A 21,717-nucleotide genomic window follows, 5' to 3' on the forward strand; every position below is an offset into this window, starting at 1 on the left:
AAATCTCAACTCTGTTAAAAGTTCACTCAAGAACACGTTGACGTAAATCTCAGCTCTGTTAAAAGTACACTCAAGAAAATATTTATTGATCATAGTGATTCAGGAGTATCATTAAAACAGGTTAATATGCCCCAACAACATTAGACAACTATACAGAACTCCCTTAAATTGTTGAAATAAGTATATCAAATCAATGATGAGAGAATAGTTAAATTAATTGATAACTGACACAGACATGGTGGTGTTGAAGGAACATCTGAATGCTGTGAAGCAAGAGGTTGTGAGTTCAAATTCCAGGTGAGGATATGTTGAATAATAATTACTGTATAAATGAACATGCATAATGTAATCATGTACTGTATGTCAAATATGTAAGTTGAAAACACTATGTTAAAAGCAATGTGTTTGTGAGTATCCCCAACCTTGCCAACTGACAAAAAGAGCTGTGAATGGATCAGTGGTTCACTAATCAGGGCCTTGATGGGCTTAGCAACAGTAACAATGCGTGCTGTGTAATGGAAACACATTTTTGGGGATAACTTTCCTTTGGGACCATCAGACAACGTCCTGACAACTGATACACAGAAATGTTCCATGAAACGTTAGCCTGACGACTCACACAAAATGTTTCTGCTGCTCTGTCATTCGCAACATATGTTAGTCTGAGACTGCCATCATTGAAGTTGTTTGTGGTGACGAGGGGCGTTCTCAGAAGGTTTTTGCTAACATAGAAAGAATGTTTTCATAACTAATAGAAAACTGGACACTCAAACATTAGGGGAACATTACGAGTAACATTACAAAAACGTTCTCTCGCCCCCTATAATTGTTAGCTGGGTGGTTGGCTAGCTAGGTTAGTTGGCTAGGCTAGCTAGCAGGCTAAAATAACTAACTTTAGCTGGCTGGCTGGCTTGCTGGCTAAAATAACGGCATATGCCGGTAACATTATTTGATAACTGGTTAGATGGCATTATGTATTACCAAACTGGTTTACTTGAATGTAGCTGTAAGCTAGGTGTTGATCGCAACTGGCTGACTTATGCAATGCTAACGTAACATTAACAGGCTGGTAGGGCTAACGTTAGCAAGCTAGTTGGCAAGCAACTTTGCAAGCTGATTTGTAACAATAAATTAATCCCTCTCTGCCAACGACCTTGTCAACCACTTTGAAAAGAAGGTTGACGACATCCACTACTCATTCACTCAGCCTATTGAGTCTATGATCTCACTCACACAGAACTACCCTACGCCTTGACTTCTTCCTCCCCTCTCTCCAGATGAGATCCTGCGACTAGTAAGGTCTGGCCGCCCGACAACCTGCCCACTCGACTCCATCCCCTCCTCCTTTCTCCTGATTATCTCTGGAGACCTTCTCCCATTCCTCACTTCCCTCAAAAACTCATCCCTGCCCACTGGCTGCAGTCACTCCCCTCCTCAAGAAACAAACACTCGACTCATCTGACGTCAAAAACTATAGACCTGTATCCCTTCTTTCTTTTCTTTCCAAACACTTGAGCGTGCCCTCTCTGATCAACTTCCTCATTATCTCTCTCAGAACGATCTTCTTGAGCCTAACCAGTCAGGCTTCAAGACGGGTCACTCAACCGAGACTGCTCTTCTCTGTGTCACAGAGGCTCTCTGCACTGCCAAAGCTGACTCTCTCTCCTCTGTTCTCATCCTGCTAGATCTATCCGCTGCCTTCAACACCATGAACCAGCCGATCCTCCTCTCCCCCCTCTCAGGTCAGGGCGTCTCAGGCTCTGCACACTCTTGGATTGCATCCGACCTGGCAGGCCTCTCCTACCAGGTGACTTGGAGAGGATCTGTGTCTGCACCACGTACTCTCACTACTGGTGTCCCCCAGGACTTGGTTCTAGGCCCTCCTCTTCTTTCGATACACCAAGTCACTCAGCTACATCATATCCTCACATGGTCTCTCCTATCATTGCTATGTCGATGACACTCAACTACTTTCTCCTTCCCCCTTCTGACACCCAGGTGGTGACACTCATCGCTGCGTACCTAGCAGATATCTCAACTTGGATGTCGGCCCACTACCTCAGGCTCGACGAGACGGAGCTGCTCTTCCTCCCAGGGAAGGCCTGCCTGCTCAAAGACCTCTCCATTACGGTTGACAACTCCACAGTGTCGCCTTCCCTGTTGTTCTCTGCAAACATCTGCAAACATCAAAGCAGTGGCTCGCTCCTGCAGATGTCGCTTTGAAGAATCTCAAATAGAATATATTTTGATTTGTTTAACACTTTTTTGGTTACTACATGATTCCATATGTGTTATTTCATAGTTTTGATGTCTCCACTATTATTCTACAGTGTAGATAATAGTAAAAATAAAGAAAAACCCTTGAATGAGAAGGTGTGTCCCTTGACTGGTACTGTATATGTATCTCTATCGCTGTTTATAGAAGACTCACTATGCATCCGTAAATGGCGATCAAGCCACAAAGGGGGTCTAGTGTCTGTTGAGTTTGTGTAATAAAGGAACAAGCGTTATTATGTAATTGCTTGGATTAAAAAGTTCAGACCCTTTGACTTATTCCACATTTTGTTGTGTTACAGCCTGAATTCAAAAGGATTAAATGTTTTTTTCTCACCCATCTACACACAATATCCCGAAAGTGAAAACATGTTTATAGAAATTTTTGCAAATGTATTGTAAATGAAATAAATAAATATCTAATTTACATAAGTATTCACACCCCTTTGCATGCCACTTCAAATTGAGCTCAGTGTCACGCCCTGACCATAGTTTGCTTTGTATGTTTCTATGTTTTGTTTGGTCAGGGTGTGATCTGAGTGGTGTGTTGTGGGTGATTGTTCCTGTTCGTGTGTTCCTGTGGTTAGTGTTCACTATTTCGGGACTGTTGCGTCTTCGTTTATTTTGTCAGTTTATTGTTTTTGTTCTTTCTTGAAGTATTCTAATAAATATGAATACTCACCACGCTGCATCTTGGTCCGACATTTCTTACTCCTCGTCAGAGGAGGACGAAGACTACCGTACAGAATCACCCACCACCAAAGGACCAAGCAGCGTGGTAACGGGCAGCAGCAGCAGCAGCAGCGATCTCAGGACTCCTGGACATGGGAGGAGATTTTAAACGGAGAAGGACCCTGGGCTCAGGTTGGTGAATATCAAAGCAGAGCTGGAGGCAGCGAAAGCTGAGAGGCGGTGGTATGAGGAGGCAGCACGAAAGCGCGGTTTGAAGCCCGAGAGGCAGCCCCAAAAATGTATTGTGGGGGGGTACACGGGGAGTGTGGTTAAGTCAGGTAGGAGACCTGAGCCAACTCCCCGTGCTTACCGTGGAGAGAGAGGGACCGGGCAGGCACCGTGTTATGCCGTGAGGCGCACGGTGTCCCCTGTGCGCAGGCATAGCCCGGTGCGGTACATAGCAGCGCCTCGTATCGGCCGGGCTAGAGTGGGCATCGAGCCTGGTGCCATGAAGCCGGCTCAACGTATCTGGTCTCCAGTGCGTCTCCTCGGGCCGGGGTACATGGCACTAGCCCTACGCATGGTGTCCCCGGTTCGCCAGCACAGCCCAGTGCGGCCTATTCCACCTCGCCGCACTGGCTTGGCTACGGGGAGCATTCAGCCAGGTAGGGTTGGGCAACCCTGTGTTTAGTGTTCACTATTTCGGGACTGTTGCGTCCTCGTTTATTTTGTCAGTTTATTGTTTTTGTTCTTTCTTGAAGTATTCTAATAAATATGAATACTCACCACGCTGCATCTTGGTCCGACATTTCTTACTCCTCGTCAGAGGAGGACGAAGACTACCGTTACACTCAGGTGCATCCAATTTCCTTTGATCATCCTTGAGATGTTGCTACAACTTGATTGAAGTCCACCTGTGGCCACTTAATTTAGAAAGAAACATACCTGTCTATATAAGGTCCCATAGTTGACAGTGCATGTCAGTGCAGAAACTACATCATGAAGTCCAAGGAACTGGCCATAGATTGCCGAGATTGTCACACCCTGATCTGTCTCACCTGTCCTCGTTATTGTCTCCACCCCCTCCAGGTGTCGCTTGTTTTCCCCAGTGTATTTATCCCTGTGTTTCCTGTCTCTCTGTGCCAGTTCATCTTGTATGTTTCCAAGTCAACCAGCGGTTTTCCCATTCGCCTGCTTTTTGCATGCGCCTTTTTCTAGTCCTCTCGGTTTGACCCTTGACTGTTTCTGGACTTGGTACCCGTATGCCTGACTATTCTACCTGCCTTGACCACGAGCCTGTCTGCGACTCTGTACCTCCTGGACTCTGTACCTCCTGGACTCTGTACCTCCTGGAATCTGTACCTCCTGGACTCTGATCTGGTTTTGACCTTTTTGCCTGTCCACGACCATTCTCTTGCCTACCCCTTTGGATTAATAAACGTAAGACTCCAACCATCTGCCTCAGGTGTCTGCATTTGGGTCTCGCCTTGATAGAGATAAAATTGTGATGAGACATACAGTATGTCTGGAGAAGGGTATAAACAATTTCTAGAGTGTTGAAAGTTTCCGAGAGCACCGTGGTCTCCATAATTGAAAAAATATGGTACTACCCAGACTCTGCCTAGAGCTGGCCGTCTGACCAAACTGAGCAACCGGGCAAGAAGATGACCAAGAACCCACTGACCACTCTGACAGTACTACAGATTCCTTGGCTGAGATGGGAGAACCTGTCAGAAGGACAACAGTCTCTACAGCACTTCACCAATCTGGGCTTTATGAAAGTCCTTGAGCGGCCCAGTCAAAGCCCAGACTTGAATCCCATTGAAAATCTTTGGAAAGACTTGAAGATTGCTGTTCACTGCTGCTCCCCATCTAACTTAACAGAGCTTGAGAACAATTCTAAAAACTTTGTCATGATGGGGTATTGTGTGTAGATGGGTGAGAAGAAAATATATTTAATCAATTTTGAATTCAGACTGTAACACAAAATAAAAAGGTATGAATATTTTCTGAAGGCACTGTTTAAACAGGTTTGTTGTTTAGATGTGTCGGCTATGTGTGGTACACCACCATGGTCAATACCTCTATATCAGGAGCTCTCTTCCTTGTACTCTTTTCAGATTTGTCTCTGTGGATGTTACGATCTCCATGTTGACACTGGGACATACATCAATCTTGGCCAAGTTGTGTGTGTGTCTCACCATCTTCTCCCATCAGCTGGCTCTGCCTTCACTGTCACTGTATTCTCCGGTGTTTCAGAGCTCATGATGCCAAATGTCTGGAAGAACCTAATATTTGCTCAAATACTCTGCCCAGATTTTCTCTTGGACCTTAATTACCTAGTCTTCGTTGCTACACGTTTCAATTTACTCTTGTTTATTCCTCGACTACATTGTCCTCCTCACTGCTCCCTTTTTCAATGAACACTGCAGAGGCCCTGGTCGAAAATTCTCTGTGCTATGCCAAACAGCACCTAACCTGTAACGGCTAATTCAGCTTCACATTAGCCCGTTACAATCTGCTAGCTAGGGCAGGTCCAGAGTACAAAGACCTGCTGTGGTCTTAATGAGTATATAATTTAATGTATCAGTGGTTTCAAAAAGAACTCAAGACAATAATATTACAAACATTTAAAGTCGGAAGTTGCAGTTTTTCACAATTCCTGACATTTAATCCTAGTAAAAATTCCCTGTCTTAGGTCTGTTAGGATCACTTTATTTAAGAATGTGAAATGTCAGAATAATAGAGAGAATTATTTATTTCCGCTTTAATTTCTTTCATCACATTCCCAGTAGGTCAGAAGTTTACATACACTCAATTAGTATTTGGTAGCATTGCCTTTAAATTGTTTAACTTGGGTCAAATGTTTATGGTAGCCTTCCACAATCTTCCCACAATAAGTTGGGTGAATTTTGGCCCATTCCTCCTGACAGAGCTGGTGTAACTGAGTCAGGTTTGTAGGCCTCCTTGCTCGCACACGCTTTTTCACTTCTGCACACAAATTTTCTATAGGATTGAGGTCAGGGCTTTGTGATGTCCAGTCCAATACCTTGACTTTGTTGTCCTTAAGCCATTTTTCCACAACTTTGGAAGTATGCTTGGGGTCATTGTCCATTTGGAAGACCCATTTGCGACCAAGCTTTAACTTCCTGACTGATGTCTTGAGATGTTGCTTCAATATATCCACAATTTTCCTTTCCTCATGATGCCATCTATTTTGTGAAGTGCACCAGTCCCTCCTTCAGCAAAGCACCCCCACAACATGATGCTGCCACCCCCGTGCTTCACGGTTGGGATGGTGTTCTTCGGCTTGCAAGCCTCCCCCTTTTTCCTCCAAACATAACAATGGTCATTATGGCCAAACAGTTCTATTATTGTTTCATCAGACCAGAGGACATTTCTCCAAAAAGTATGATCTTCGTCCCCATGTGCAGTTGCAAACCATAGTCTGGCTTTTTTATGGTGGTTTTGGAGCAGTGGCTTCTTCCTTGCTGAGCGGCCTTTCAGGTTATGTTGATATAGAACTCTTTTTACTGTGGATATAGATACTTTTGTTCCTGTTTCCTCAAGCATCTTCACAAGGTCCTTTGCTGTTGTTCTGAGATTGATTGCACTTTTCGCACCAAAGTGCGCTCATCTCTAGGAGACAGAACGCGTCTCCTTCCTGAGCGGTATGACAGCTGCGTGGTCCCATGGTGTTTATACTTCTGTACTATTGTTTGTACAGATGAATGTTGTACCTTCAGGCATTTGGAAATTGATCCCAAGGATGAACCAGACTTGTGAAGGTCTACGATATTTTTTCTGAGGTCTTGGCTGATTTCTTTTGATTTTCCCATGATGCCAAACAAAGAGGCACTGAGTTTGAAGGTAGGCCTTGAAATACATCCACAGGTACACCTCCAATTGACTCAAATGATGTCAATTAGCCTATCAGAAGCTTCTAAAGCCATGACATAATTTTCTGGAATTTTCCAAACTGTTTAAAGGCACTGTCAACTTAGTGTAGGTAAACTTCTGACCCACTGGAATTGTGATACAGTGAATTATATGTGAAATAATCTGTCTGTAAACAATTGTTGGAAAAATTACTTGTGTCATTCACAAAGTAGATTTCAGAACCGACTTGCCAAAACAATAGTTTGTTCACAAGAAATTTGTGGAGTGATTGAAAAACAAGTTTTAATGACGCCAACCTAAGTGTATGTAAACTTCCGACTTCAACTGTATATTATATGCCATTTGCTTTCAAGTCACATGACTCTTGCCACATAGCTGTTGTCACACAAGGACAACTATACATCAAAGAGATATTTGAGTCACTGGGAATAAAGTCCAGCTCAGTAAATGTAAATGATTTGGGTGTGCCAGCCTAGTCTCATTTAGGTGTTGTCCTCGGCTGTATTTACCAGACTGATTACTAGATTGCAGGTGTTATCGCCCTCTTGTGGTCTTGAAAGGATCTGATTGGAAACATAGGGTCTTTTATTGTTTATTACTCTGATCAAAAATATAAATGCAACATGCAACAATTTCAAAGATTGTACTGAGTTACGATTCATATAAGGAGATCAGTCAATTGAAATAAATTAATTGGGCCTTAATCTATGGATTTAACATTACTGGGAATACAGATATGCATCTGTTGGTCACGGATACCTTAAAAAAAAGGTAGTGGCGTGGATCAGAAACCCAGTCAGTATCTGGTGTGACCACCATTTGCCTCATGCAGCTCAACACATCACCTTCGCATAGAGTTGATCAGGCTGTTGATTGTGGCCTGTGGAATGTTGTCCCACTCCTTCAAGGGCTGTGTGAAATTTCTGGATATTGACAGGAACTGGAACACGCTGTCATACACGTCAATCCAGAGCATCCTGAACATGGTCAATGGGTGACATGTGTGGTGAGTATGCAGGCCATGGAAGAACTGGGACATTCCAGCTTCCAGGAATTGTGTACAGATCCTTGCGGCATGGGGCCGTGCATTATCATGCTGAAACATGAGGTGATGGCGGCGGATGAATTGCACGACAATGGGCCATTCATCCTTGAAGGTCGCTTTAGAAAATTTGGCAGTACATCCAACCGGCCTCACAACTGCAGACCACGTGTATAGCGTCGTGTGGATGAGCGCTTTGTTGATGGCTTATGGTAGAGAAATTAACATTCAATTGTGTTTTTAACAAAACTGGACGTTTTGAAGTGGCCTTTTATTGTCCAGCACAAGGTGCACCTGTGTAATGATCATGCTGTTTAATCAGCTTCTTGACATGACACACCTGTCAGGTGGATGGATTATCTTGGCAAAGGAGAAATGCTCACTATCAGGGATGTAAACAAATTTGTGTACAACATCTGAGAGAAATCCTTTTTTTGTGCGTATGGAACATGTCGGGGATCTTTTATTTCAGCTCATGAAACATGGGACCAACACTTTACATGTTGTGTTTATATTTTTGTTAAGAGTAGTTAAGTTCCCAGTAAGCTACAGTGGTTACTCTAAGAAATATTTCACATATGATTCCAAGAATATTTGAAGCACAATTTAAATATGAATACTAAGAAGTACAACCCCCTCCCATTACATTACTTAACCTGCTTATATTATCCTATGTTGAGTCAGAGATATATACTGTATCTATGATGAGGGCCTAATATATCTCCCTCTGACTCATTCACCTTTCTGCTATCAGAGGCTTTAAAACTACAAAGTTTTGTCCAAGTGTTGGTGACCTACCCTGCTGATCTTTATTTACAGGAAATAATGAAGTGTTGTAGATATGTCATTGTTTACCCAGGTTTGCAGTTTCATTTGAAAATCACAGAACAACATATGCCCTTTTGACTAAAATGTGTATGTTGCTTTATTTGTCCCATTCTAACCCATTAATCCAGGTGACAATTCATTATGTTCTTATTTTCCCTCTAGTGAAGCACTGTAACTCAATCTGTATTGACCTCTCAGTGCTCTACCCCTTAGTAAAGGCCTCCCCTCTTGTGAGAACAGGATGTTTTCCCTGCAGTTCTGGTATGTGACTGGGAGATCCCCACAAAGGCAGCCCTGTCAAACCCATCACTATAATGTAGTTATATAGGCTGACCTATTCCAGCAAACTAATGGGCTGCTCTTATGTGGAATCAAGCAGCACCTATTCTGCAAAGGTAGCTATGAAATGTAAGTCCTTTGAAATGAAAAGTACATGGCTTTTTAAGTTCCATACATTTATGAATTTGAGGCCAGGCACAGAATGTTACAAAATTGAGCTTTACGCATTATGCTTGTCAAATATGTTGCAGAAACATGAGATATCAGAATATCATTTTGAACTTGAGACAAAAAACAACTCATTCAGATAGGGAACAATAAAGAAAATCACGCCCTTCTGTAAACAACAGTTTTCTGTGTAACCAATTGTATTTTACAACAACGTAGTTGCTTATGACTGAAGGTAATTTTCACCATTCACAAAGTGTATTGGGAGGTTCCTAATGCGTGAAACGGCCAATGAAGGTCCATCGTGGGTTGGTTTTCGTTCTTGCACGAGGAAATTCCGATTGGTGAGGGGATTCGATTAATGCTCAGGGCAATCCCCGGTGAACCGGCTTAGCGTTGATTGCGTCCATTTGGAACCGGGCTGCATCCCGGGCATGAGCCGGGTGCCCCGTTTTGGCCGGCGGAGAAGTCGGTTCAAAACAAAAGTGACGTCGGGTTAAGGTCGTGGATTAACGAGTATGTGTTTTCACCTGCAAAAGTGATTGATTAAGATAAAAACGCTTTATCTGCCGTCCTAATGAAAACCAGTTTGAAAATTCGAGCATATATTTTATGAAAAATAGATGTTGTATGTTTCTGAACGATGCTGCACTGTTCACAATATGACTGAGCGGCGCAGATTACTGTTTGATTTGAAAAGTGCGTGCCTCGCTCACCGGTTTTGCCCGGTCACGTGTTGGGCCATAGTTCGGTTCAACCCGAGGCAGCTTAATCGAACTCTTCCATTGATATACATAGGTACTTTTCCTAGCCAATGAACCTCAGCGGTGGGATGGCCTGGTTTGGAATTTTGACCTTTCACGTTCATCCAAAGGAGGGTCCAAATTCTTTGTCTTCAGATTTCCTACATGACACCAGAGACAGCCTATTATGAAGGAGTAGGGGTGCGGCTACTAGGTTCCTCGTCCACCCAAATCATCTGTGGGCATTGGTTATGTTGACATGTCCCGCCTACTGGCCGGTCTGCGGACTTCACACAGGCAGTTGTGTGTTTCATAAAAATGCACTCTGATGCGGCAAGTAAGTAGCTATAGTAGTGGCTTTTGGTGTGTTTAGGCTCCACGTATTGATAATTTACGTAACAGCGATCGGATCTATTGCATCTATCTGTTTATCTTTAGATTTAGCTGTTTATCGAGTGTCTAATAGAGGTATGTGCAGACTATCTGTCTATTGCCATTCTCTTTGTATTTCCAAGTGTTGTCTTGGGGCGCAACAAAGGGACTGTACTGTGTTATTGCTGAATGTACGCACTTTTTGTTGACTTATTGTTAGGACAACTAACGTTGCAAAGGCTACTATTCGGTTGAATACATCAGCTAAATATGTCATTATTGTCGACCTATTATACTGCTATTTTGTCGCTTATTTAAGGACGGGAATGAAGTGCTACTGCAAAGCAACTTACACTTGGAACAGTGTTGTGTAGGCTAAATAGGTCAGTTTTCCAGTCAACTGCGGAAAATTACAGAGGATGAAAATTGTGACGCAGTTCTGTAAAATATATTTCTATGCTTGCTGCAATAGAGCTGGTCGACTGCGCGTCATATACATCAACTGTTGCAAGAGAACCATAAGATACTTGCATGCACTATTCCATAGGATGTAACATTTTTGTATCGATATAATATGCATTCATCAGTTGGGGTGAGTGTCAGGAGAGGGGTGCAGAATGAAATGTTAATTTCTGAGGGTGGGAATTGTAGTCTAATTCCACTCTCCATTGATCAAGATCTTAGAGCTTTGATCCAGGAAATGGACTACAACAACCACAATGTCTCCCTCTACTCTCCAGATACTTTGTAAACTCTGTGCAAGTTGTGTCTGTATTGCTATTTTAAGTAGTCTATTCAGTTAGCGCTATCATGAGGTTCGGGCCTTTCGTTGATCTAGGCGTGTGAGCGTTTTGACTATAGAAACGGATTAAAAGCGAAAATGACACTTCGTGAGCGCAGATGAGGAGATTACATGTTTTATTGGAAAGGCCATGTCGGCGTGGTGTTTAATCATAATCGACCACTCTACTTTTTTGTCTGGCATTCTGTGAACCCTGTTACATTTGAATACAATCCTCATCTGTCAATCCTGCTCATGATCTGACTAGACTACTGTATTCTAATGTATCTACGTAGCTACAGTCCTTCATACCTCTTTCTGGTTCGAATTAGGCCCACTGAACGATTATAACGGCTCAGCATAAAAATGCACATTTTATTGTCAATCCCATCACGATGAAAGGCATTGATTATGTGCAGTTATGGCTGTTTGACATCACTATTTAGTCATCCCAACTATTTTGATGCAAATTGTGAAGGTGATTAAGATGGTTGTACATGCATACCTTCTCATTCCTATTGGCTGAATGCAAAGATGTGACCCCTATGACAGAGGGAGGAGCATGATGATGTAGGCAGGCTGTGGGTAGCAGATGGTGAGTTCGCCCAGCTATCAGTGCCCTGGGAAACCTATGTTTCTCTGAGAAGCAGATCATTGTTTAATATTGCCTACTGTTGCGTGTCTGTTCCATATCTAATGTATGTAATGTAGTGGTGTTACATTTAGAGATGTGCTGAAATGTACTTTTCCCCCTTTAGATTTTCAGCTGAACTCCCATTTTTCTACACTGGCCAGCATCCACAAAATCTACCACACCCTGCACAGGCTGGTAAAAGCATTTTGCCCTCATACCAATATGTGTTTTTCATGTGACATATGAGTACCAGCCACCTGTTCCAACAGTTTACTTTATGGAGTTACTCTGGCAAAACGCTAAGAATTTGATCATGGACATTTACCCCTATCTACAAATGAATCCTAGTTATTAATGAGTTATAGACATGGATGGGTTTTTCTATTCCTGGATGGATACTTAAAAGGGGATTAATTCATCCTTCCTCTCATCCTATTTCTCTCCTCCCTCTCTCTGAAATAATAACTGCATCTCTAAAGGTTACAAGCTTGAGGAAATGAGAGAGCAGGCCTCCCCTCACACCCTACCCCTGCTCACTGCATGCGAACGTCGGTGCTGCTGTGTGTGTGTCTCTTGGTGTGGGTTGCCTAATATAGTTCCATTTATCTCTCCACTCAGAACCTGACGGAGGACGTTGGACAGGACGGTCACTCCACAGGTACCGACCCTGCCTGCACCTTAATGCAGACCCACATGACACTTACTAGCTACGTTTCCATCCAATTGGCGGCAGGTTTTAACACAATTTTAGCATTTTCCCACCACAGATGTGTTTCCATCTAATTGATTAAAGGCTGTGCGTGATGACGTAGTGCACATGAAAATAACTTTTGCTGTTAAATTCCCATGTACCAAAAGAAAAAGACAAGTTAAATGGGTTTCTATTGAATTTTAAACCCTACTGATGGTTTTGTCACAATCCTTTTGGTTATATAGCGAATGTTCCCACTCTGGCCTTGGCAAGTTCGCTCTAGCCAACAGCTCACAGATACAGTGCAGGTATAGCCTACATGATGAGATTATTATGGACAAAAAGAGCAAGATTATATTTATTTGTCAAATGGCAGTAAAGCATTGATCATCATGTCACCAGAATAAGACCTTCCATATTTATTGAAAGGAGCATCAAGCTCATCATCGTGCTCTTTCATCAACCTGTGAAGTTCATCATAACTTATTTCATCTGTAGCCTGATAAACTGCATGCTTTCCCCTAGTCGTAGTGGGAGGACCACACAACATATCATCACGTGACTCAAGTTTACTTCGATGTGATGGTTATTTGCACCTATAGGCATTTCCACCGCCATTTCTCACATAATACATTTTACCGACGCTAAAAGATCCCATCTTGTCTAGCGTGTTTTGTTTTGTCGACATTTGGAAAGTTTACCGACAAAATTTGATGTTTCCATCACGGCCTGTCAAAACATTTTCTATCTGACATATATTTACTCGCATAAAAAGGTTGGATGGAAACCTGGTTGCTGTTCTCTATATCTCTCTCCTCACTCTCTATCTCTCTCCTATTGTGTTTCTCTCAGCCTGCCGCTCCAGAGCCATGCCTCCTAGGAAAAAGAGGAGACCCACTACTGGAGATGATCTGTCAGCTAAGAAGAGTCGCCAGGACAGGTACTACCAACCTGGTACACCAACGAATGCATCCATTAGATCAGGTCTTACACAATAAGAGGAATTATATCCAACAGTCTTATTCAGATTCACTAATCACTCGTGGACAGGCTACGTAACATCTGTCAAAAGACTGGGATGACTAACACCTCGATCACACCGACCGACAGTCATTGCATTTTGGTACACCAGAAGTACATTCATTTCCAATGGAACGCTGTGTTTGCCTTGCAGCATTCCCTTGCGGAGGCAGTTGCGGTGCGTTCTGTGTGGTCTATATATCCAATGTATGCATCAAATTGTATGCGGAGGCTTGACAGAAATAGTAGCAAAAGGTGAATGTTGAACTTTTGTTGCACACATATCCAGTAAACATTTTTGGATTACATAATAAAAATGCTGTGTCATTTAATTACGCAGCGTTGACGCAAAGACACTGTCAGTCTGATCGAGGCATAGCGAGTAACAGTTATTCATGTGCGCAGGTTTTTCGTCACTGGCTATTTGAACAAGTCTTGATTTAGCGGGTGTGCGCGTCTTTTCGAATTTCGCAAGAGGAGGGTACATTTGACCCCTAGCCTGGCATAGAGAGGCGGGTGGAGCTACCATCCTGCTTTTGCTCCTCAGTCTAGTATCTTTTTCTCATACATCTCCCCCCAGAACCTAATCCAGTATGTTACGCAATTGCGCGCAATTTTTGTTCTGGATTTTCAGCTGTTCACTGAAACGGTATGCATGTGTGATGACACGTGATTTGTCTCCCCAGTGGATTTGCATACTTCATTGTCAGCTTAGAAATCCAAAAGAGCAGCAAGAGGAATTTCCATCACATAGCTCATCCAATAGTTATTTGTCAGGATTAACTTTTTTCTACATCGTAGTGTGTGATATGCTCCTAGACGGTAGGATTTTAGGTCACACAATGTATTCCCAGCACCCGCAGTAATGTGTGAAATATGCTGTGTGTGCAATGCCGTAGATTGTCTGAATGGTATTTTTCAAAATGCAGTGTTTTTAGAAAACATGAGGCACCACAAATCCGAGAGGAAGAGACCTTCTCCAGTAAAAGATGTCTGGAGTGGTTCTATGAGTACGCAGGTGAGACACAAGGTTTGTAAATATACATTTTGCAATTCTCTATCAGTTTATATAAGCACACATAATGGTGTAAATACCTTTGTTACTCTTAGATTTGGGTTTTCATGTCATAGTTGAATTGTACTGTGTGAGAGCTGTGAATCGGGCATCATTGATTGCTTCATAAAGGATGTCTCTTGCTTGCTGAAATGATGTCATAGATTAATGTTTTGTGTTTGTCACCTGCAGGTGGGATAGGGTCATAGAGAATTGTTACGTATGTATGTACGCATTGTGATTGTAATTTTTGCTGTGATGATGTCAGAATACTTTGTTACCTCATTCTATGTCATAGAATTCTATGACATCATAACAATAGCGATTACAATCATAGTTTTCGTGATGTGATGTCATAATAGGGACTGCTTTGACCTCCGGATTATGACATCACACCATGTAAATATAATAGAATCTCTATGGTTGTGATGTCATAGCATTGTTGTGTCTGTGGCATACTATGCTGTCATAATATCAGAGATTAATCCTATGTGTTTGTTTCTGGTAGGAGTGGATGATGTCATAAATAATGGCCCTGTATATATGTGTGTATCTTTGATAGGCTGTGATGATGTCGTGGGGCCAGAGGGAATGGAGAAGTTCTGTGAAGATATTGGAGTGGAACCAGAAAATGTAAGGATGGCTAGTCATGTCTATGTAGATGGGTGACATTTATAATCCATCCACATGTGCATGCACTTGGTTGTTATAGTTGGGTACAACTCCGTTATTCAGAGATGGCACAAAGATGAAAATGACTAATTGAAAAGTAAACATCTCAAGCATTTCATGGTGTTATAGCATGTGAGTGTATGCTGTTCTTTGTGAACAGGTGGTGATGCTGGTTTTGGCCTGGAAGCTAGATGCCCAGAGTATGGGCTACTTCACCCTACAGGAGTGGTTGAAAGGCATGGGCTCCCTGCAGTAAGTCTCTGCTCTCAGTTTGTGTGTTTTACTGTACGTGTGTTCTGTGTGTCTGTCCCTACAGTTTGTCCTTTTCTAGCTGTGCCATGTACAAAATGGTGCTGACCCCAGACTGGGTTTATAGTCTGCCTCTGTCTGTATAGTCTACTTTATAGTCAACAGTCTGTACTCTGTCAGCTGGGACTCTAGTCTGTCTCTAACTTGTCTCTCTGGCGTTGTCAGGTGTGACTCCACAGAGAGGCTGAGGAACTCCCTGGACTACTTGAGGTCTGTCCTAAATGACACCACCAACTTTAAGCTCATTTACAGATACGCCTTCGATTTTGCTCGGGTGAGTGAGGCAAAGCCGCATCTGCAGTATTCTCACTAGATTTCCTCTCTGGGATATTTATTTTGACTGGTATATTTATTTGTTGATGTTTAGATTCAACACACGAAAGATGACAGACAAATGAAACTATTACCATTTGTAGAAATTAACACAAGGGATAAGTGACGTCAGGTAGGAAAGTAAGTCTGTGCTGTCAGCTTTCAGCTTAGTTTTGAGTGTCAAGATCATTTTCTTATTCGTCTTGCATGGCTGAAGCTCTCATCGTGAGTACTGCTCTTTCTATTGAGTCAGTCATATTTGACCCCTGACTTCTGAGACATCTGTTAGGGCTTTATTCAATCTGTGAAGCTGAGGCGTTACAGACTCCGCAAAATACATTTAAAGGTCATTTCCGTTTGAGCCGACATATACAGAGTTTACAGGGCAGTCTCCGCTAAAGCGGGAACATTGCCTTTAAATTTCCGTCACGCTGTAAAGCTGAATTTCCGTGATACTGATTGAATAGAGACCTTCATTTCTGATTTTGTAGGAAAAGGACCAGAGGAGTTTAGACCTGAACACAGCCAAGTGCATGCTGGGGCTTCTCCTGGGGAAGACGTGGCCACTGTTTCCTGTGTTCAATCAGTTTTTAGAGGTATGGTGTCTAACCTGTGTAACATTCAACTTGATATAGTACATACAACATTTGACACGGGTTTTGTCACTATGTATTGACTGCCTGTCCTGTCTGTCTGTCATTCAGCAATCCAAGTATAAGGTTATCAACAAAGACCAGTGGTGCAACGTTCTAGAGTTCAGCAGGACAATCAACCTAGACCTCAGTAACTATGACGAGGATGGAGCCTGTAAGTGGACACACACACACACACACTAATACACAATCACTCATTCCCTAAGTGGTACAGGGGATCAGTGCTCTAACGTTATCCTTCTTTTCTCTCTTCTTTTGTCAGGGCCCGTTTTGTTGGATGAGTTTGTGGAATGGTACAAAGAAAGAGAGATGTCATAGCATTAGGTACACTGCAACAAAACCACATTATAATACAACGACGATGACAAACGGCTATGAGAAAACTAAAAACAAACAATACAAAATGGGAGAGGTGCTTGTCAGTGATGACAGGTGGTGCATCCAGGTAATGATAGCGATATGGTTTGGGAGGGGGGGGGGGTTTAGGTGCAAGCCGCTCTGGCGAGATTAGGATGTAGGTCACCATGGAGACACAAACCCTCTCCAGGTAATGATCCCTACCCATGTTACATTGTGGGTAATCACACGGCGAGCCCCAGTGGCGTTGCGCCCCCTCACTGTGATGTCATATTGCTGCGTGTTAGGATATCGTGTTCTCATGAGTGGCTAAATGGTTTTGTGTGTGCGAGAGATCCACTCTTGAACCCTTTGCTCCCGTTAGGAGGAATTAAACCAACTAAATCCCTCCATTTTGAACGGTCGGTCTTAGTCTTAAAAACAAGGTCATTTTGACCCGGTCACATTTGAATATTGCATATCTGTGCTTTGAACTTGATCTGTGCTTGTCTCTTTATAACCTACAGAACCCATCATTTCTATCAGTTTTGTCCTGTTTGGGTTGAATTGGAATTCTTGAAGAAGCACACTGTCAAATGGCTGAGTGTTACAGTAGTTGGTCTTTTAGTCATGGTCATTAAAGCTGTTGTTACAGGTGGATGATGACACCTGTACAGTTTACTGTGATGAAGTCATTTGTGCCAGTGCTTTTTGAGCCCCTTTTTTTCCATCCTTAGTCTTACTGTGATACCAGCCTGTGCTAAAGCTTTGTAGCCCCCTGTGAAGGCTTCAGATTACCTCATACCACAACAACTAACCAATCAGCAGTGCTGCTTATTAACTCTTATTACAGTGCAGTGGTCAGTCGTTAGTGGACTGGCCAGCATCCATTGGTTATGTGACCAATCTATGTTTCTAAGCTGTAGGTTTTTAAGAGTTTTCTGTGCCTCTTTAACAATTTATAGAAGTCACTTTACTTGCTCCACACACACACACACACACACACACACACACACACAGTGGTCAGGGATACGTTCAGGATTAAATTAGACTGTTTTGCCTAAGTTGCAAGTTAAAATAGAAACGTACCTCTATTTTTTCTTCATATCTGGCATATTGCTTTGGTCTTGTCTTCTGTTATGTCCACTGATCATGTCCAGTTTCATCCATATTACTAACGAGCCTCTCTCTCTCCCCAGTACTGAGAGTGTTATAATTGGAAGACTGTTTAAGGCCTTTGAGGAATAGGTTGTGTAGGGTAGGCAGGCTGTACATTAAGGGGAAATCCAATCCCAGCATGCATGCATTGCCATGTATCATTCAAGAGGTCTCAAAACCATGGACACTGACGGGTTAGATTTAGAACCCGGTGGTGATGCAAAGGTGTTCTTTTTGCCTAGCGTAGGGCTAATGTTCTTGTAACACATGTAAACTTTTGTCTCTAGCTGTGATGTGACGCTCAATTGTCATGAGAGTGAAACTTTGCATGCATGCTCTCCATCAGAGCCATCTGCGAATGGATGAGATTTTTGAATACTTATTTTATTGTTGTTGTTTTTGTACAGGAATTTGTGCAAGTGTTTTTGTGCTTCATTTGATATCCTTGGTCATGTTGTCTTAACGCTTTATGAAAACCATGACTGTGTATATTCAGAGCTGGAACACACATGCAACCTCATTTGGGGAAGAGGAGTTCCATCCTGCATTGCCCAACCACTCCCTTCTAACACACACAAAGAACCACACTAGTCTCTCAAACAAATGGACATGAACTGAAATTAACGAAAGTTCGAGAAATTGGAGAAAGGAGACAAGTTTTGTGCAGTGTTGAAGGTGTGGTGTAAGAATGGTATCAGGTCATATGTCAATCATTTATTGGTCAAACCCAGTGGTGTCTGAACTAAAGCATGTACAGTAAATGGTTCAATTTCTGAAGTAATAAGAACACATGATAGCTTCACCTATCAGTTATCCATGATGCTTTGACTGTCAGTAATCAGTGTATTTGTGTATATTAGGTTTTGGTAGGAGATGGAGCTAGTTGCTAAACTGCTCACTAATCATTTGCACAAAGTCTAATTCTGATGGTATTCTACATTGGTATTGCAGGAGGAAGAACAACTTTGTCCTGACTGTATGTACAGTATGTATGTCTGTTTTCACTGTAACCTATCTCTACGTATAAATGGGTTTATTAACTTATCGTTGTCTTTCATTTTTGCTTTGCCATTTTCCTTTACAGAACGATTGTGAACAATTGTTGTCAAAGGATGTTTCATTCTGCGTTCCTAAATTGCACAGGATCATATTTGGTCCCTCTACTGTAGGCCTAATGTATTTTTGTTCTGACTATTGCATTATCACAGTAATAACTACATGTGCTGTGTGTGCACCTTATTATTCAGGTATCCATAGAACAACAGAGACAAAGGCATCACAAACACAGTATGGGTTACTTTCTTTACAGGTTTATTTATGATGCATACCAACGTGGTCTCAGAGCATTTCGTATGATATGTTATGAATTTCAATTCATACAATATGTTACGCATTTGCAAAACGTACGATATGTTAAGAATTCCAATTTGTTGGGGCTAACGTTAGCTAGGGCTGGCTAATGCTAATGTTAGCTTGATTAGGTTAGAGGGGTTAGCTAAAATGGTTAGGGGAAGAGTTGGCTAACATTTTAAGTAGTGGCTAATTGGCTAAAATGCTCAAGTTGTCCATGATGAGGTTCAAACACATAACCTTTGGGTTGCTAGGTGTTCACGTTCTATGCTTACCCATCTACCTGACCAACCACCCTCCGTTTGTAATCCCTGATGAAGGCCATGTAGCTGAAACACGTCAGATTTTTAAAAACTTTGTTTCTATTGAACATGCCATACAAATAAAGGCATTTTAATTAATTATATGAAGAGTGCCTTGGTCCTCCGTTCTTTTTGATGACCAATTCACCCCTTTTACCAAAGAGCACCTTATATCTACCAAAATGTACTATTGTGTCCCTTAGTAGCGCTTCCCTTCCTCCTCTTTCCACCCTCCTTTTGATTTAAGTAACCTATCTTATGTAAACATACCAAACATAACATACACTACATGACCAAAAGTATGTGGACAGCTGCTTGTCGAACATCTCATTCTAAAATCATGGACATTAATGTGGAGTTGGTCCCCCCTTTGCTGCTGTAACAGCCTCCATTCTTCTGGGAAGGCTTTCCACTAGATGTTGAAACATTGCTGCAGGGACTTGCTTCCATTCAGCCACAAGAACATTAGTGAGGTCGGGCACTAATGTTGGGCGATTAGGCCTGACTCGTAGTCGGCGTTCCAATTCATCCCAAAGGTGTTCGATGGAGTTGAGGTCAGGGCTCTGTGCAGGCCAGTCAAGTTCTTCCACACCAATCTTGACAAACCATTTCTGTATGGACCTCGCTTTGAGCACGGGGCCATTGTCATGCTGAAACAGGAAAGGGCCTTCCCCAAACTGTTGCCACAAAGTTGAAAGCACAACATTTTCTAGGTTATTGTATGCTGTAGCGTTAAGATTTCCCTTCACTGGAACTAAGGGGCCTAGCCCGAACCATTAAAAACAGCCACAGACCATCATTCCTCCTCCACCAAACTTTACAGTTGGCACTATGCATTGGGGCAGGTATTGTTCTCCTGGCATCCGCCAAACCCAGATTCGTCCGTCAAACTGTCAGATGGTGAAGCGTGATTCATCACTCCAGAGAACACATTTTCACTGCTCCAGAGTCCAATGACGGCAAGCTTTACACCACTCCAGCCGACGCTTGGCATTGCGCTTGGTGATCTTAGGCGTGTGTGCGGCTGCTTGGCCATGGAAACCCATTTCATGAAGCTCCTGACAAACAGTAATTGTGCTGACGTTGCTTCCAGAGGCAGTTTGGAACTCGGTAGTGAGTGTTGCAACCGAGGTACGCGCTTCATCACTCAGGGGTCCCGTTCGGTGAACGTACTGACTTGTTGGAAAGGTGGCATTAGAATGACGGTGCCACGTTGAAAGTTACTGAGCTCTTCAGTAAGGCCATTTTACTGCCAATGTTTGTCTATGGAGATTGCATGGCGGTCTGCTCGATTTTATTCACCTGTCAGCAATGGATGTGACTGAAATAGCTGAAAACATGGCTGCAGGGGCAGTATTGAGTAGCTTGGATGAAAAGGTGCCCAGAGTAAACTGCCTGCTCCTCAGTCCCAGTTGCTAATATATGCATATTATCATTAGTATTGGATAGAAAACACTCTGAAGTTTCTAAAACTGTTTGAATGATGTCTGTGAGTATAACAGAACTCATATGGCAGGCAAAAACCTGAGAAAGAAATCCAACCAGGAAGTGGGAAATCTGAGGTTTGTAGGTTTTCAACTCATCGCCTATCGAATACACAGTGGGATATGGGTCAGTTTGCAATTCCTACGGCTTCCACTAGATGTCAACAGTCTTTAGAACCTTGTCTGATGCTATTGTGAAGTGGGGCCGAAGGAGAGGGGAATGAGTAAGGTCTGCCAGGAGCTGACCATGCGCGTTCATGTGAGAGCGAGCTCTGTTCTATCCCATTTCTGAAGACAAAGGAATTCTCCGGTTGGAACATTATTGAAGATTTATGTTAAAAACATCCTAAAGATTGATTCAATACATCGTTTGACATGTTTCTACTGACTGTTACGGAACTTTTTGACATTTCGTCTGCTTTTAGTGAAGCGCTTCGTGACTTTGGATTTGTTTACCAAACGCGCTAACAAAAGTAGCTATTTGGACATAAATTATGGACATTACCGAACAAAACAAACATTTCTGGTGGAAGTGGGAGTCCTGGGAGTATATTCCGATGAAGATCAGCAAAGGTAAGTGAAGATTTATAATGCTGTTTATGACTTTTGTTGACTCTACAATTTAGCGGGTAACTGTATGGCTTGCTTTTGTGGCTGAATGCTGTTCTCCGATGATTGAATAT

At 42.5% G+C, this 21,717-nt stretch overlaps 1 protein-coding gene across 3 annotated transcripts; it reads left to right on the top strand.

Annotated features, from left to right (window-relative positions):
- The first annotated feature begins 10,186 nt into the window (after positions 1-10,186).
- LOC120052576 (DCN1-like protein 4) lies at positions 10,187-18,942 on the top strand. Of its 3 annotated transcripts, none has more exons than XM_038999565.1 (11): positions 10,187-10,243; positions 11,818-11,888; positions 12,312-12,351; positions 13,237-13,324; positions 14,334-14,434; positions 15,021-15,091; positions 15,291-15,382; positions 15,605-15,713; positions 16,243-16,347; positions 16,456-16,558; positions 16,667-18,942. In XM_038999565.1, exons 1-11 carry the CDS (start codon positions 10,225-10,227, stop codon positions 16,720-16,722), a joined length of 855 nt encoding a protein of 284 aa, XP_038855493.1. In that variant the 5' UTR covers positions 10,187-10,224; the 3' UTR covers positions 16,723-18,942. The 3 variants fall into 3 exon arrangements, with proteins under 3 accessions (XP_038855493.1, XP_038855494.1, XP_038855495.1); XM_038999566.1 differs by having other exon boundaries at positions 14,334-14,422; XM_038999567.1 differs by lacking the exon at positions 10,187-10,243 and adding an exon at positions 10,259-10,374.
- Positions 18,943-21,717: the final 2,775 nt, after the last annotated feature.

Source organism: Salvelinus namaycush, chromosome 8 (assembly GCF_016432855.1).
Source record: "Salvelinus namaycush isolate Seneca chromosome 8, SaNama_1.0, whole genome shotgun sequence".
Lineage (NCBI taxonomy): Eukaryota > Metazoa > Chordata > Actinopteri > Salmoniformes > Salmonidae > Salvelinus > Salvelinus namaycush.

What these genes read in the sequence shown, in the direction of transcription:
- LOC120052576 (XM_038999565.1), top strand. An exon ending in TTGGAGTGGAACCAGAAAAT is followed by an intron (nt 15,092 to 15,290) that starts GTAAGGATGGCT and finishes CTTTGTGAACAG; the next exon opens with GTGGTGATGCTGGTTTTGGC. An exon ending in AAAGGCATGGGCTCCCTGCA is followed by an intron (nt 15,383 to 15,604) that starts GTAAGTCTCTGC and finishes TGGCGTTGTCAG; the next exon opens with GTGTGACTCCACAGAGAGGC.